The 14,878-nt window shown below is 42.2% G+C and overlaps 1 protein-coding gene across 2 annotated transcripts in view; it reads left to right on the plus strand.

Annotated features, from left to right (window-relative positions):
- MSN (moesin) overlaps positions 1–14,878 on the plus strand; it is a 123,478-nt gene that overhangs the window by 95,554 nt on the left and 13,046 nt on the right. For both annotated transcript variants that reach the window (XM_013986219.2, NM_001009578.1), the window contains 3 exon segments: positions 3,838–3,921; positions 13,046–13,141; positions 14,310–14,584. In XM_013986219.2, coding sequence (XP_013841673.1) covers positions 3,838–3,921; positions 13,046–13,141; positions 14,310–14,584 — 455 coding nt within the window.

Genomic DNA, 14,878 nt, shown 5'->3' on the forward strand with positions numbered 1-14,878 from the left:
GGTAGTGGGTACTCATCCAGTGGGCTCTGTGTGGCAAGTGGGTCTGGGCCTACAACATCTCTTACACATTTGGGTCCCAGATTGCTCTTAAGGAAAGCAAGGGATCTTCTTAAATCAAGACTTCTGCCCTATACCTGTCACCTTCAGCCCCAGTTTCTGCTATTATCCTTATTCCTCCCTACCTCTGACACACAAAAAAACAGAGACTATAGACCCATGACCTTGTCTTCGTGACTCACATTTTCTTCTAAGTTAAGTGGTGGCAAGAATAGAAGTCCCTTTGTGTTTGCTGGACTTTCTAATTTTTTTTTTAAATCGAAGATTATTTGTCTCCATAGTGAAGTTCAGGAAACCACAGGCTGCTTTCCCTGGAGAAGCAGCCACAGTGGAATGACAGAAACTCTGAGCAGGAACTCTGGAGAAGTAGGTTCCAGTTTGGTTTCACCTGGACAGCTTCATACTTTAGGAGAGCCTTCGTTCTGGGGTGATGTCCTATCTAGGAAGAAAGAAGTGTGGACTATACTAGCCTCTCTGACATGCCTAATCCTAACCCTAGCTTATTACTTTTCTACCAACTGATTTATTTAAGAAATATTTATTTAATAAATATTTGAGTTAAATATTTAACAGAAGATGCTAGATTGGCATGACCTGCTATTAACATGATCTGCAAGAGACTGAATTTCCTTTGAAAATTCTTCCCAATAGTGTGAATTAAACGGAACTTTTAGGCTGTGGAGTGTTCCCTGGAGTCACACCCCTTTCCTCAGTTTCCTCCCTGCTCAGAACATTCAGGCTAGTTGGCTACTCTCAACACGGTTAAGGCCCAACATTCTAGCATATTTTTCAAGGCCTTCCATCTCCTTTCCAGCCTCTCTGCCCACTCTTCACCCTGCAGGCCTTATTTACACCAGAGTAGGCCTGCATACTTGCACCTATGTCTCTTTTTGGGCTATCACATGTATTGCTTTCTCTACCTGGGGCATTTGGGTGCTCTTCTCCCGACTCCCATGCTCCCTTTTTCAAAATCAAGGTTATTCTTAGAGATCAGTGGAAATACTTTGACCTGTGGATCCATATTTCCACAAAAACATATTTATTTTATTCTATTATGGCACTTTTCAGGGTTTCCCTCGTATATTATAATTTTCCTGTTATTCAGTAAGTACCTTGGGGTCAGGGACTGGTCCTACAGCCCTACTGCAACCATATGTTCTTAGACATAATATTCCATTAATATTGGGTAACCTGAAATAAATTTCTTAGGAGTCCTGAGGCCTCCATGAAGTCCATGGGTGTAATTTGAAATGGGAATGATCTATGAACTTGGAGGGAGGAAAATTACATATTTGTTTTCCAAAAATATCGTTTATACTGAAGACAAAGTTGAAATTACAGTAGTAATAACTAATAAGACCCAGTATTAGATAATTATATAATATAATAATAAATAAGTATGTATTAAATTTTGGTAACTCTTTCAATATAGTTGATCTCTTTTCTCTATATACTTATATACTTTATTTCATGCATTTACAAATATTTTGAGTAGGGTGTTAATAGACTTCACCAAACTGCCCAGAAGGGTCCATTGCACAAAAAAAAGTCAAGATGTAAAATGTTCCCACCTCTGAGTCATATATTATGCTATACCTACCTCTTATATCCCTTTGCTTAGCCAATGTCTTGTGAGTATCCAATGAGTCTTGAATATTAGAGAGGTAACGTTCATTAAGACAGAAACCTTGAGGTGCGAATGAGAATGGTATCTTTCAAAGTACTAAAAGGCCCACTGTCCCTTTTCTACTCTTTCCTATCCTGTCAAGTCATTGGTGTTTTCAGATCTTCCCTGTCAGCTCAAGGGTGATTTAAGGCTAGATGATCAGGCCAAATTTCAGCCCGTTAGGCCACATTCTCTCTACCTTATGAAAGTCCATTCTATGGAGGTTACCGGATTGGAAGGAAGCCTAGGTAACGCTGAGTCAAAGTGGCTAACCTTGCTCTCTGTCTCCCACTGGGGTACTTGCCATACTTGTTCCTGCCTTCATGGCCTTTCCTGTCCCATTGTCAATCCTGAAATAGATTTCCTCCTTGGCTCCCTGGTGAGATTTATTTACAAAATTGTTCCTCAGGCCTGGTCCTCATCAGAATTGTTTAGCTGGCAAAATTGCTGTCTGGCCCCCTCTTCCCCGCTAGCTGACCCCTGTGCTCAGGAAAGGCCCAGAAGTGTCGAAGACTGATAAGGCTTAATGTCTTACTCACTCTGTGGGGATTTACATCTTTGACAATTATATTTTTAGTCCTCCCCTAAAGGACAACTAATATGTGAGCATCCTAGAAAATGTAGATTTTTAATTTAAAAAATGGAGAATGTACTCATAACATAACTACCCCAAAACCAAGACTGACTAACACTTGGGTATAGTTCCAGTAACCTCTGTATTCATACTTTTTAGAAAATTGAGCTCGTAATGTCTTGTTGGTTACTATTCCTTACTTAATATTACTGAACTCTTTTTTCCCTGGGCATGAAATAGTCTTTATAAATATTTTATATGACCAAATTAAAAGCCATCTTGTGACTGTACCATATAGGTTACTTAAGCAAAATATCTAACAACTAAAAAATTTATTCTTTGATTTTTTTTTAACAGAGATATTTTTTACTTTGATGTAATGGGGACTTAATATATTGGTTTAAATTGTGAGGTTTGGCTGTAGATCTGAATTCAAACCCTGTCTTCTCCACTTAGTAGTGATGTGACTTTAGACAAATATCTAAGTCTTCATCCCCAGTATGGAGATAGTGTTCTTTACTTCACAGGGGGATTGTTGATGTTAAATGAGGCAGTCATATAAAGTGCCTAGTGAATAATACGTCTCCATACATGAAAGCTACTGCTTATGGTTGCTATTAGTATTCTTACCACCATTATCAAGTTTTCAAGCCAAAGGAACAAATCTCTACTGATAAAATTTCAGCTATCATTGACCTTGGCTATGGGATCTGCTCTTTAAGGTAGAAGGTACTTTTTCTAGTGCCTATGAAATCCTATGTGTGCCTACTTGTTATTTTCATCTGGGCCTGTCCCTGTCTCTTTTCCCTCTGCTGACTTAGGAACACCTCTGTGTTGCCCACACCCATCTCTTTTGAGGCCCCTTTCCTCTCTTGTGCCTAGGGAGACCAAGGAGACACAAATACAGGAAGTGTTAACAATGCAAGTCAGTATATAGAACCATAGATGTCAGCACTATGTAGTCATCTAGTGTAACTGACAACCTCCATCCCCTGCACTCCTGCCCTTGAACAGATGAGGGGCACTAAGGAAAGGGATAAAACTTATGCAAGGTTGTAGAGTGAGCCAGTTATGGTGCTAAGCCAGTGCTCTTTATCCTGTCCTTAACTTGGCTCTGCAAAGACCAGTGCTTTAGATAATCCAGGCCATTATCTAAAGATTATCTTTAGATAATCCAGAGCAGAGATGGGGAGAGAACGCTGTGGGCTTGGAGCTGGCTGGTATAGGTGGGGAAGGCTTCCTGGAAGAAGTACAGTTAACACTTACTTTCTCTCAATAGCAGGTTGATTTGCATTTTTTATTTGCCCCTTGGTGAGCATTGCCCTGTAGCTGTAGGTCCCCCCCGCCGGCCCCCCACCCCGTCTTCAGTAAATTGATTGGAAGTCAAGGTTGGGATATTGTTTGTTTCAATAGTCTCTCTTCCCACCAATGTCTAAATTTACTATGTTCTTGCATCTTAGTTCCCTCTCCAGAGACTTGTCCCAAGCTCTGCTGAGCACAGAGCAAGACAACTAATTTGCCTCCTTTGATTTCATCCTAGATCAATGTCCGTGTGACCACCATGGATGCAGAGCTGGAGTTTGCCATCCAGCCCAACACCACTGGCAAGCAACTGTTTGACCAGGTAAGGGAAGGACTTTTTGCTCCTTAGACTTTTCCACTACAGGTAGCTTCCACCATAATGTCTGATTCTTGGGAATGACTTCTGTTTGCTTGTCCAGAATAATTCAAAACAAAGGCTAACCTCAGCCTTCATAACAAAAGAGGCAGACTTTAACTTTGGTAGTCTGCACTTCGGATGGCTCCAGTTAATCCTATCCTTGGTGCTGAATATGGGAGAAAAGAGAAGTTATTAGGTGGAGTATGGCTGTGCTAGATGCTTTAAAAATTGTCAGCACACAGAGCCTTTCTCTCAACTCTGAAAGATATAAGTGATCTCTTTTCCATTTTTTTCTCTCTTGGCTACACCTGCAGCATATGGAAGTTCCTAGGCCAGAAGTCAAATCCAAGCTAGAGCTGCAACCTACACCACAGCAGCAGCAGTGCTGCATCCTCAACCCACTGCTCCTGGCCAGGGAGCTAACTGGCGCCTCCACAGAGACAAGTGGGGTCATTAACCCACTGCACCACTGTGGGAACTCCCTCTTCTCCATTTTAGTGATGAGACTCAGAAGTTAGATAACTTAATTGCACTCAGCTGATATCTGGTTGGAATTTGAACCCCACATTCTTGTTACTGTACAACATGGCCTCTGTTACATGTTTTTTTCTCCCTTATAGAAGGAAGCCAACATATTCTCTCTGAGGTAGTGTGCTCTCTGTACCTTTCCTTCAAGGAATATTGGAACTTGGATACCACTGGGGGTGATGAATGCAGTGGGAGGGTACCTCAGCTCCTGTAATCATGCCATGGAGATAATGCCAAAGTGGTCATTCCCATCTCCAATCCAAGGTGTGTCCCTTCACTGTGATCATCATTATCAGAAGAGATGTGCTATATGATAGCCAGGTAAGGGCTGTAGGATCTTTCAGCATTCAGAGACACTCCAGGGACCAAAGGAATGTGCCATCTGTGATCAGACTTCCAGGAGTAAACATGGGGCTCCCATTTCCAGAGACTGGGATTCCTCCATATGGGCCATTATTCCATTTCCCCACCAGCCTCTAGTGAGGTGGGAGTTGGAAATTGTCCAGGATATTGGGACTACATATCCCCTCAATGGCTTTTCCAGGCCCTTTTGCTCCACTTTCTCCTTTGCCTTTTGAGTATCTCTGCTTTCTGAATGCTTATCCAGAGTTGGGAAGGGAAAGGAAGAAAGAGGTTATATTCAAATGGGATCATTCTATTCCTATCAATATTCCCGCCCAACTGGTGAAGGGAGAGAATGGAGATGGGGTGGTATAGGGCTGTTTTCCATTCAGATCTTTATGTAGAGGGAAGGAGGAAGGCATGGCTAGCAATGTGAGGACTGTTTGGGCCTATCTCCTGAGTCCCTGATGTCCTGTAGTAGAATGGGAAAATTGTTGTTTATGGCTAATACAGATGAAAGTTAACATTTATTCAGGACTTACTATATGCCAGGTACTGTGACAGGCATTTTGTGTACCATATCATGTGATCATTACAAGACCCTGTGAATGCAGGGATTAGTACTGGCTCCATTTTACAGATGAGGAAACAAAATCTTCATTTTCCTAGTTAGACCTTGGGAAAATTTTTGAACCTGTTTTGGGTTGGTAGTCTCATCCCAAAAAAATTGGGCCCAATATCTTACCTCACGGGCTTTTTGTGAGGTTATAAAAGAGTGTATTGCTTATATCTCACTTGCTACCCAGAAAACTTATTGTCAGGATACACAAAATCCAAAAGGATAAATTAGAAATAGGTGAGAAAGACAATTAAGAAAATACAAATAGAGAAATGAGTGTTATGTGAAGCATCCAGTGTGTAGTAGAGAAGTAATAAATGATAGCTCTCAAATGCCATGATACTTGTCTCATTAATCAACTAGAGTTGGGAGAAGGTCTTGAAGATCTCAGAGTATCTAACTTTGGATTTAGCTAGAACTTGCTTCTTCCCTGGAGTTTGTTTAGTATTGAATGGCGAAAGGTAGTCAAAGTACAAATTAGGCAAAGGAACATTTAAACGCATATTTACTACAATTAAAGTAATGTACTGAGATTCACATAGTTCACAAGTGATTACAGTGCTAGTCAGGAATGACTGAATGCATTTTGATTACATTAAGCTTTTGCATTTCCCTTTGCATGCAGGTTTTATATTGGAAAGCTTTTAAAGGAACAGCCTGGTGAAGTTGATGGCACTGGATAGAATGTTAGAAATCTTGGGCATTAGAGCTGGCTCTACCACTGTCTCTCCTGATACATTTCAGAAAACTTCCTCCTCTTTGGGCTGCAGTTTCCCCATCCATGCAATGTCTAATTGATCTCTCAAATATGGTTCTCTCTCAAAAATGTGTCTGTGGCATTTATTTCTGTATTTCGTATATTTTTATTTCCCATTTCTAACCCTACTATTTGGATTTCAGATGACCCCTTTCTGTAAAAAAGAGGGCGCTGTTTCACTTGAGTATGATTTGTAGTTGGCATATGCCAGGAGGTGGTGATGGGAAAGCTACCTGGCAGGAGGGACAGCTCTTCCTGGATAGGCTTCTTACTGTTTCTGGGACAAAAAGAAGAAAGTGTTCATAATGGTAGGTAGACTGTTGGGCCCTTTATTCCAGACAGCAGTTATCATTCTGGGCAGCAGATGTAGAGTGGGGAGGGTCAGCCAATGTGGTATTTTCTAGTCCAACTGGGGACCAGAGGCTCCCTCAGCTTCTAGCCAGACTCCTTCCTAGAGTCCTGGTTCTATACCCCACCTCTCTCAAGCAAATGACACCATTCCCTGTCTTCAACACTGAGGGCTTTGTCCATTTACATTGGAGGGAGTAGCTGTGAAGAGTTAGGAAGGCATAATTTAGAGCCTAGGGCAGAAAAATATTTGAACAAAGAGGTTTATTAACTTTGAAAAGCCACAAAGTCTTATAATTCTTTATTAGTGATGGTTTGGTTTGTTTACCATGGGTGTAGTTCTGAGGGAAGCCCACATAGTAGGGAGCCCTGGCTAGATTGCTGTGCTAGTTCTGAAAGCTACTGCTTCCCATAAAAAGCCCTTGAGAGACTTGAATCTTTCATACTGGGAGAGGAAAGGGAAGAAACCAGGAAGTTCATGATTTCTCACCTGGAAAATCAGTGTGGTTTTGAGAAATATCATTTAGTGAGCACCTACTATGGACTGTCCTTGGCTACATGTTTTAATCCTTGCAGTAATCCTGCCTATGAGAGGTAAAAGAAGACACTCTAGGGTATGTAGCTGGTAAATTGTGATATGGAGTTTCAAATATAGCTCTAACTATAAAAGTGTACTTTGCTTACTGCACTGCTCTGTTTGCGGTGACTGAGCCTACTTGGCTTTAGAAGACTCAAGAGAAGTTGTATTTTCTGTCTTGAGATCACTGAGGGGCTATCATAGGAAGGGGGCAATCATGTTCTGTGAGGTCAGAGGAGCAGAGCTGGGACCCCATAGGTGAAAACTACAGGAAAAAAGATTTGATCTCTGACACGGAATTGAGCACTGGCATTCTTGGGGCCATGGAAGGTCTGGATGGGAATCCTCAGAGATACATGTTCACAAGCCATTGGGGGTTTGATCTCTTCACTCTCTCTAACTTGATAAAGCTTAAGGGAAGAAGTCCATTCTGTTTGACCTTTGAGAGCCATTATTCAAGGAGATGTGGGCCTAAGATGAAGGAGCTGGATTCCTTGGGAGGAGTTGATAAAAGCTCTGGAGCCATCCTGGAATCCAGCAGTTGTCTGGCTAATGACCAGAGAGGAAGCTGCCTGGAGAGGAAGCACTCTCCTTGGCACCAGCGATAAATAGCAGGCAACAATGGGAAACCATAGCTTGAGGATGCCCAAGGCCTGGTGGGAAAAGGAAGTGGGGCTCTAGTTCTTCCCGTTTACCTTTGTTTCTTCTTGTGACTCTACTCATAGCAAGGAAGGGGAGAGAACACTGCTACAGTGATTATGTCACCTAGCCCCACCTATAAAGCAGGAGGTTCTTCCGAGGGCTCTTGATTACCCACGTGCCACTTGAGAACCGTCTGCCTGGGTCTCCTCAGCTAGCGTCTCTAGCTTTAGAGCTAGTCTAGTTACCTGCCCCCTTCCCTTAAGATTTTAAGCTTTAGAAGAGAGGTGAAATCTCAGAGCATCTATCCATTCTTCTATTCATTGACTGATTCAATATTGACTGAAGGTCTGCTCGTCTCCAGGAGAATCTCTAGACCTGTCAAACCACTATTTCTGTCCTTAAGGAACTTGGAGTTACTCACCTATGGAAACATGCAACCCTCCTCTCATGTAGAATGAAACTAACACCCTTGAACCTTAGGTTGTATGTATAGAGGTTGTATATAGAGTGTGGGATTTGGTATCAGCCTTGGGTTCAAATTCTGTTCTGATATTTAGCTGTGTGACCTTGGATCGCTCATTTAGCCTCTTAGGACTTTACTTTCCTCAGTAAAATGGTAATAACACTAATCTTAGAGATTTTGTGGTCTTATTTAATCCTCACATAAGTGAAGTGAAGTGAAGTGCCTGGTACATAGCAGGCATTCTAATGTTGCTTGTTCTTATTAAGGGCTAAGTAAGTGAGTGGAAATTTCCTTGGGAGTTCAGATAAGGGAGCAATGAGTTCAGGAAGTTTTTCTGGCTCAGTGAAGGCCCTAGGATTTGTGGACTCTGCATTGAAGACAGCAATACTAGCCTCTTTTTTTCTATTATTATTTCATAAAGCAACTAATACCTATTATTATAATACTAGTACCCCCATATTATAGATGAGGAACTGAGGCTTAGAGAGGGGAAAAGACTTGTTTAAGGTCAAATAGCTAGGATGCAGTATAATGGCCTAAACCAAGGCATATAGCATTTCCAATTTTCCCAGCGCCTTTTGTCAGCTGTTTCCTCTGTGACCTCCCCTTTCTTGGCCTGTTTCCATTCTAAGAGTGAAGTTTGGTCCCTAAACTTAGAACCCTAGCTGAATGTGTTCCATGCTATAGAACAGGTGGCCACTTGGGCACAGGAAGTGTAGGGTAGCAGAAGGAGTGATGGTAGCAGCCCCTCCTGGAACTTTCCAGTTGTGCATTGATTTGTTTTCAGGTGGGTGGCTGATGCAGCTTCTGCCAGACCTGTAATGGGACCTCAGTGGGCATTACGTGTTTGGGCATTGATGCAGTTTTGTACATAATTTCTCATGTAGTTTTCCTCTTAAGGCTCAAGCTTTGCTTTCCAATCCTGCTCTGGGCTTATGAAGTGACCTATTGAGTCACTAATTTATTTACTCAGATAGATTCATAGGAGACATGGGGAGGGGGGGGTTCCAGGCTCCAGAATTGAGCTAATCTCCCCTCCCCTCCCCAGACCTCAGACATAAGTAGCCTTCACATGCAAAAGAGAGGCAAAAGGGAGTTCTTTCTTACATCCAGATGCTCCTAGTAATTAGGATTTCCTCAGAGTCAAATCTATTCCCCTTGACCCCAGTTTTCTAGTTTATGCTGCTTGGATTCTATAATGCTCCACAGTGTATTTTGGGGGTTTGTATTGTGTGTCAGACTGAGGTTGTAGTCCCTCTAAGTGTTATGTGCAGGTTCTAGCAGGTACACAGAGCTGTGGGATGAATGTGATTTTTGTATCTGAGAGCATCAGTTTTAGTTATAGATATTATCCATTTCATTATTAAAACATAGTTATTTAAGGGAGTAGAAAATAAAATTTGCACAAATGATTAAGTTTAAATCTGATACTTCAAAGAAATTTTGGCTCATAGCCATGTCCTTGTATCTTGTGCAATCACTTCCCAGTCCCCATCCCCTGGGTGTATGCATTCATTATTTTCTGCTGCTTAAGGATTTTTTTCCATGGCAGCCTTGAAAAATACTAGCTCAGGCCAGATGATCTGGGTGTCTGGGATCAAAGGGAGCAAAGATAATTTTTTTTTTCCCTCAGGGTTTCAGCCATTTCTCATAGAGGAATGGTAAGGACCCTAGTCACTGGAACCACAGATATTGTTCCTGGAACCAGGACCTAGATTCTCTTTCCCACTAGAAAATCAAGTTTCTCTTTCCTATAAGGTCCCAGCTGTAAGCAAAGCTGGGAGCAAGCTAAGCTTGGCCTCATTTCCGCATTTCAGGACTTGGAAATGGGGCCAAGACTTGCCTGATCAAATGATTCCCAGCACCCTGTGGACCTTAATTGGAGATTTCCGTATAGCCTGGGGTCCAGGGGTCATCCGTTTTATCCTTTGTTCTTTTTCAGTCTCAATTCTAACTTCAGATCATATTTCCTTCTCCCCACACCCTCACTTTCTCAGTTTGGGACTTTAGTGGAGGCATATCTCCAAGCCCTATAGGCTAAGGAGGTGGAAAATTTATATGCATCTGATTTCTCTATATTCATAAGGAAAGAGGCAGTGCTCAAAGGGAAGTAAAATGCCCTACTGATCCTGAGATCTTTCTTTTGATATTGCTTGAGCTATTATTTGTCCAGCATCTCCTCAGCGATACTATAGATCCTGGAACTATTTTGGCTCCCACAACCCTCCTGTCATCACACTCTTACCCACCCCACTACTGAAATTGACAATATGGTGCAAAAAGAGGCTAAGAAGCCTGCTCCTGGGACCTCTGGGACTAACTGTGTAATCTGTTCCTGCCAACTCCCCTTTGGTTCTAGGGTCCCTGAGCCTCTATAAGTGGGCTGTTAATACAGGCAAAAGTCAGTTGCTGCTCTGCTAGTTCTATTCCCAGTCTGCCCTGCTGCAACCTGGCATCTGGGCCCTAATGGTCTCTTTTCAGCATCTTCAGTGGGCCCCTTTCTTTCCTGGGGCTGAATTGTTCCTTGGAACTAATTTCTTCCCACCAGTTGCACCCGGACACAATATTCTTCTGCAGCCCTCTGAAAAACTGTTAGAACTGTTAATTAGGCCTTAGATATAGGATGAGGTAAGAGATGCTTTAAAGAACTTGCCTGTTCACATCTTCTTCCTCTATCCTCTGCAAAAAAAGCCAGAGTCACATTTCAACATGATTAATTTCTATTGTCCATCTAAAATCTGATGGTTTTAATTTCTACTGCCTATTGACTTATACTCAAGGACTCACCTTGCCATTAAATTCTGGAAGTCTTTTGATCCTTCTTCATAACTCACATCTTTCCTCATTTATCTTTTTTCTAAACATGTTCCTAAGTTACCCAGGTTGGCAAAAGGTAGATGGGAAATGGGATTCTATTTCTTAGTCATTTGCAAATAACCTAAGTAGTAGAATGATAGAACTTGAAAGAATAAAGAGGCCATTTAAGCCACCCCACTCATAGTACATGGGAAAGCTAGATAGATGAGGAAGCCGAGGCCTAGAGAGGGAAATTTGCTGCCTTAAGATCACATAGCAAGTTGGAGACAGAGTGACTTTCACTCAAGTTTTCTGATACTGATTCGAGTTAGAGAAGGGTGACTATCAAGTAGTTGTTGACTGAGCCTAGTGGGAAAGCCAGAAACTATATCTAAACGCAGAGGTAGTAAAAGTTTATTGTCTGTCTGAGATATCTGGGCCAAAAGAGAACCAAGGCAGTAAGTCACTTGGGAACCCGAGGGCTTCTAAGATCCTTTGAGCCTTTGCCATTGGGACATAGCATGCTAGAGAAAAAAGGGTATAGGTTTCAGAGTCATACACATTAGAGTTCTAGTCTGGGCTGTACAATTTTAGATAGGTTTCCACTACAAGCCTATTTTCCTTATTTATAAAATCGAGATAATAGATGTCTCATGGTTATTCAGTGTTTGGTACCTGGCACCTAATAGGTACTTAATAAACATGTTTTACTTTTTCCTTGGGGGTCTCTGAAGCTCTCGACTGTAAGCTCTGGGAATGACCATGGGCTTGGCTTTGGATGCATAGTAGAAATGTTGTAGATACAGTGCAGTGTTTGTGTGTGTGTGTGTGTGTGTGTGTGTGTGTGTGTGTGTGTGTATGTGTGCACGCGCATGTAGCATGCATGTATGTTTTGAGAGGAGATAATGATTTATTCACAGGGATGGACATAAGCAACATCGGGGCCTTGTTACATGTTTCTAACGCTGGGGACATTTCTTCACCTTAACGCCCCCAGCTCCAGCACTCCTACTCATATAAGAAAACATAAAGAAGACTTCCGGCTGCCAGCATGACCTAATTGGGATGTGGCTTAGTTTTATTGTCTCCATCCCTAGTAGTGGGCATGCTGGGGTTGAGCCACTAGCCAAACCTATTTATACACTAGTGTCAGGGACTGGAAAACAGACCCCATCTGTCCTTTCCTGGCTGGTCTCCCTTTCCTGCCCACTGCTCAGCCAAGATGCCCAGAACACCATGTGGCCTCTCAGCTACTACACTGAGGTAACCACGTTGTTTCCACCCTCATTCCCACTCTCAACCTGTGTGAGTGAGGAAGCAGAATCATGAATGAGCCCTAATCAGAGCTTGAAAGAAACATCTCAGCCCCTAAGCACAACAGAGCTTTGGAGTATACCACAATCCTCACTCTGTCTCTTCAAACATTCTTTCTTGGGGCATTGTAAATGTGACTCAGTCTGAAAGGTGTGGACATTATTCCCAGTTGCTAAAGCTAAAGGAGAAATCTAGGAGAAAAGATAATAGGAGTTAAACCACCAGTCTCTACCTTTAGCCTTTAATCCATCCTGGAAGTATGAAGCTCCATGGCATAATAAAAAGAAGGAGGTGGCAGAAAGCACTGGATTTGAATGGGTTTGCAGTAAAACAGACCTGGCTCTGATACTTACTAACTGAACCTTCACTTCTCTGAATCTTACTCTTACTATCTGTAAAATTGGCCTAATTGTAATTATATCATAGGATATCATAGGGTTATTGTGAAAATTCAAGGAGATAATGGTTAAGTTATGGGTGTGTGGTAGTGGTCATAAGTAATAGATCCAGTCCCTACCTCAGCAGAAGTACTTTGTGCAGAGTGATGTTGATATCACTCCTTAATTGCTACCCGAGTCTATTTTCTTGCCAGACCCTGGGCGCTGGCAAGGTCAGAGACCATGTAGGCTCCATGTTTGTATTCACTGCTCCTGGCACAGGGTAGGCATTCAATCAGTGGTTGTTTTGTGTTTTCTCTTCCAGGTGGTGAAAACTATTGGCCTGAGGGAAGTTTGGTTTTTTGGTCTGCAGTACCAGGACACTAAAGGTTTCTCTACTTGGCTGAAACTCAATAAGAAGGTAATTGCTTATCCCACTATTGGGTTGGAATTCACTCCACCAGATCTTGCTCAAGGGTGTGAGTGACATGTGCTAGCCGATAAATAAATCCAGGTCATCCAAGGATGTATTTTTCACTGGGTGGTCTGTTGACCACTGAATCAGAGTAAGGGCAGAGCTCTTGCATTGTCTCCACTTGGACTTCTAACAGCAAGAATGGCCAAGAGGAAATAACAATAAAAAATAAATTAAAAAAAAGAATGGCCAAGAGGATTCAATAATGGACCACAGTAGTGAACCATTAGTAGTTCTTTGAATGGGGATAGGTATCCATTTTTTCTTTCCAAACTCAAGGGCTTTAGGCAATTTGTTAAACTGAAAGTCACAGACTCTTGAACTGGAAAGAATCTTGAAAGTCCCATAATCTTATCTTGTTCTTTTCCCCACTTGTCAACTGATGCCTGAGTCCCATACAGATGCATCCCTCTTTCTTGATTTTCTATCTCCGTTGAATACCAAATGGGATGATTTAAGTATAGGTCCATTCAAGCTCTCCACATCCAAGCAGCATCTCTACAGGAATGTGGAAGTTTTCCATCTTGTTATCTTCAAACTGACTGACTTTGTCCTCAGAGGTCACGATACTGTCCTATGGCTTATTTTCTTGATTTGTGTCTAGGGGATGGGTAATCCACCTTCTGCTGTCAGAATCTCATTTTCCTAAAGAGTGGAGACTTTTGCCGTAAAAAATGTGGCTCTTTTGGGAGCCAATTTCAGGCTTTTTAAAAGAAAATCTGATTTGTGCTCCTACATAGCCAATTCTCAGGCCTTAGTCACACGGCCTAGTCTTTACTTTGCTGATTTATGGAGTTGGGGAATCCTAAAAGAGGAGTTTCTTAAGTCTACCCTCAGAATGTGGGGGCAGTTGGTTATATTGTTAGATTATGATGGCTTAAGGACTTATGACTATCAGTGGGTATTAGGTTATTTCAGGAAGAAATTACCAATAGGAAACAATTATGGACATGGAATTGGATCCCCAATGAAAGTAATGTGTCTCTTTTCTAACTTACCAGAGGAATTGCCATCTTACTCTTTGGAATTGTGCAAATTTATGACTTTCAGTGTCTCTTCCCAACCTTACTCTTCCACCCCCTAAGTCTATTTTTGTACCTCCTGCTGCTCTCAGGTGACTGCCCAGGATGTACGGAAGGAAAGCCCCCTGCTTTTCAAGTTCCGGGCCAAGTTCTACCCTGAGGATGTATCTGAGGAATTGATCCAGGACATCACACAGCGCCTGTTCTTCCTGCAAGTGAAGGAGGGCATTCTCAATGATGATATTTACTGCCCACCTGAGACAGCCGTGTTGCTGGCCTCTTATGCTGTTCAATCCAAGTATGGTGACTTCAATAAGGAAGTTCACAAGTCGGGCTACTTGGCCGGGGACAAGTTGCTGCCACAGAGGTGAGGTGGTGTCCTGGCCATCTACTTTGGCCAGAGTGGACTATGGCCCCAAACTGACTGATTCGCTGTTACACAGACTTGCCAGATCTGTCCCTCCCTACTAAGATCTTTTTGAAGACTACGTTATGCTGTTCATACAAACACATTTGCAGAGAACACTGTACCTTATTTATCTGGTTCTCAAAATGAAAAGCCCCCCCCCCATTTACCTGGTTATAGATCTTCATCACCCCGGAAATAGGTGCTAATATGGAGAACTAGAGATGGAGTGATTCTCCCTGCCCCAGTTTCATT

Source organism: Sus scrofa, chromosome X, assembly GCF_000003025.6.
Source record: "Sus scrofa isolate TJ Tabasco breed Duroc chromosome X, Sscrofa11.1, whole genome shotgun sequence".
Lineage (NCBI taxonomy): Eukaryota > Metazoa > Chordata > Mammalia > Artiodactyla > Suidae > Sus > Sus scrofa.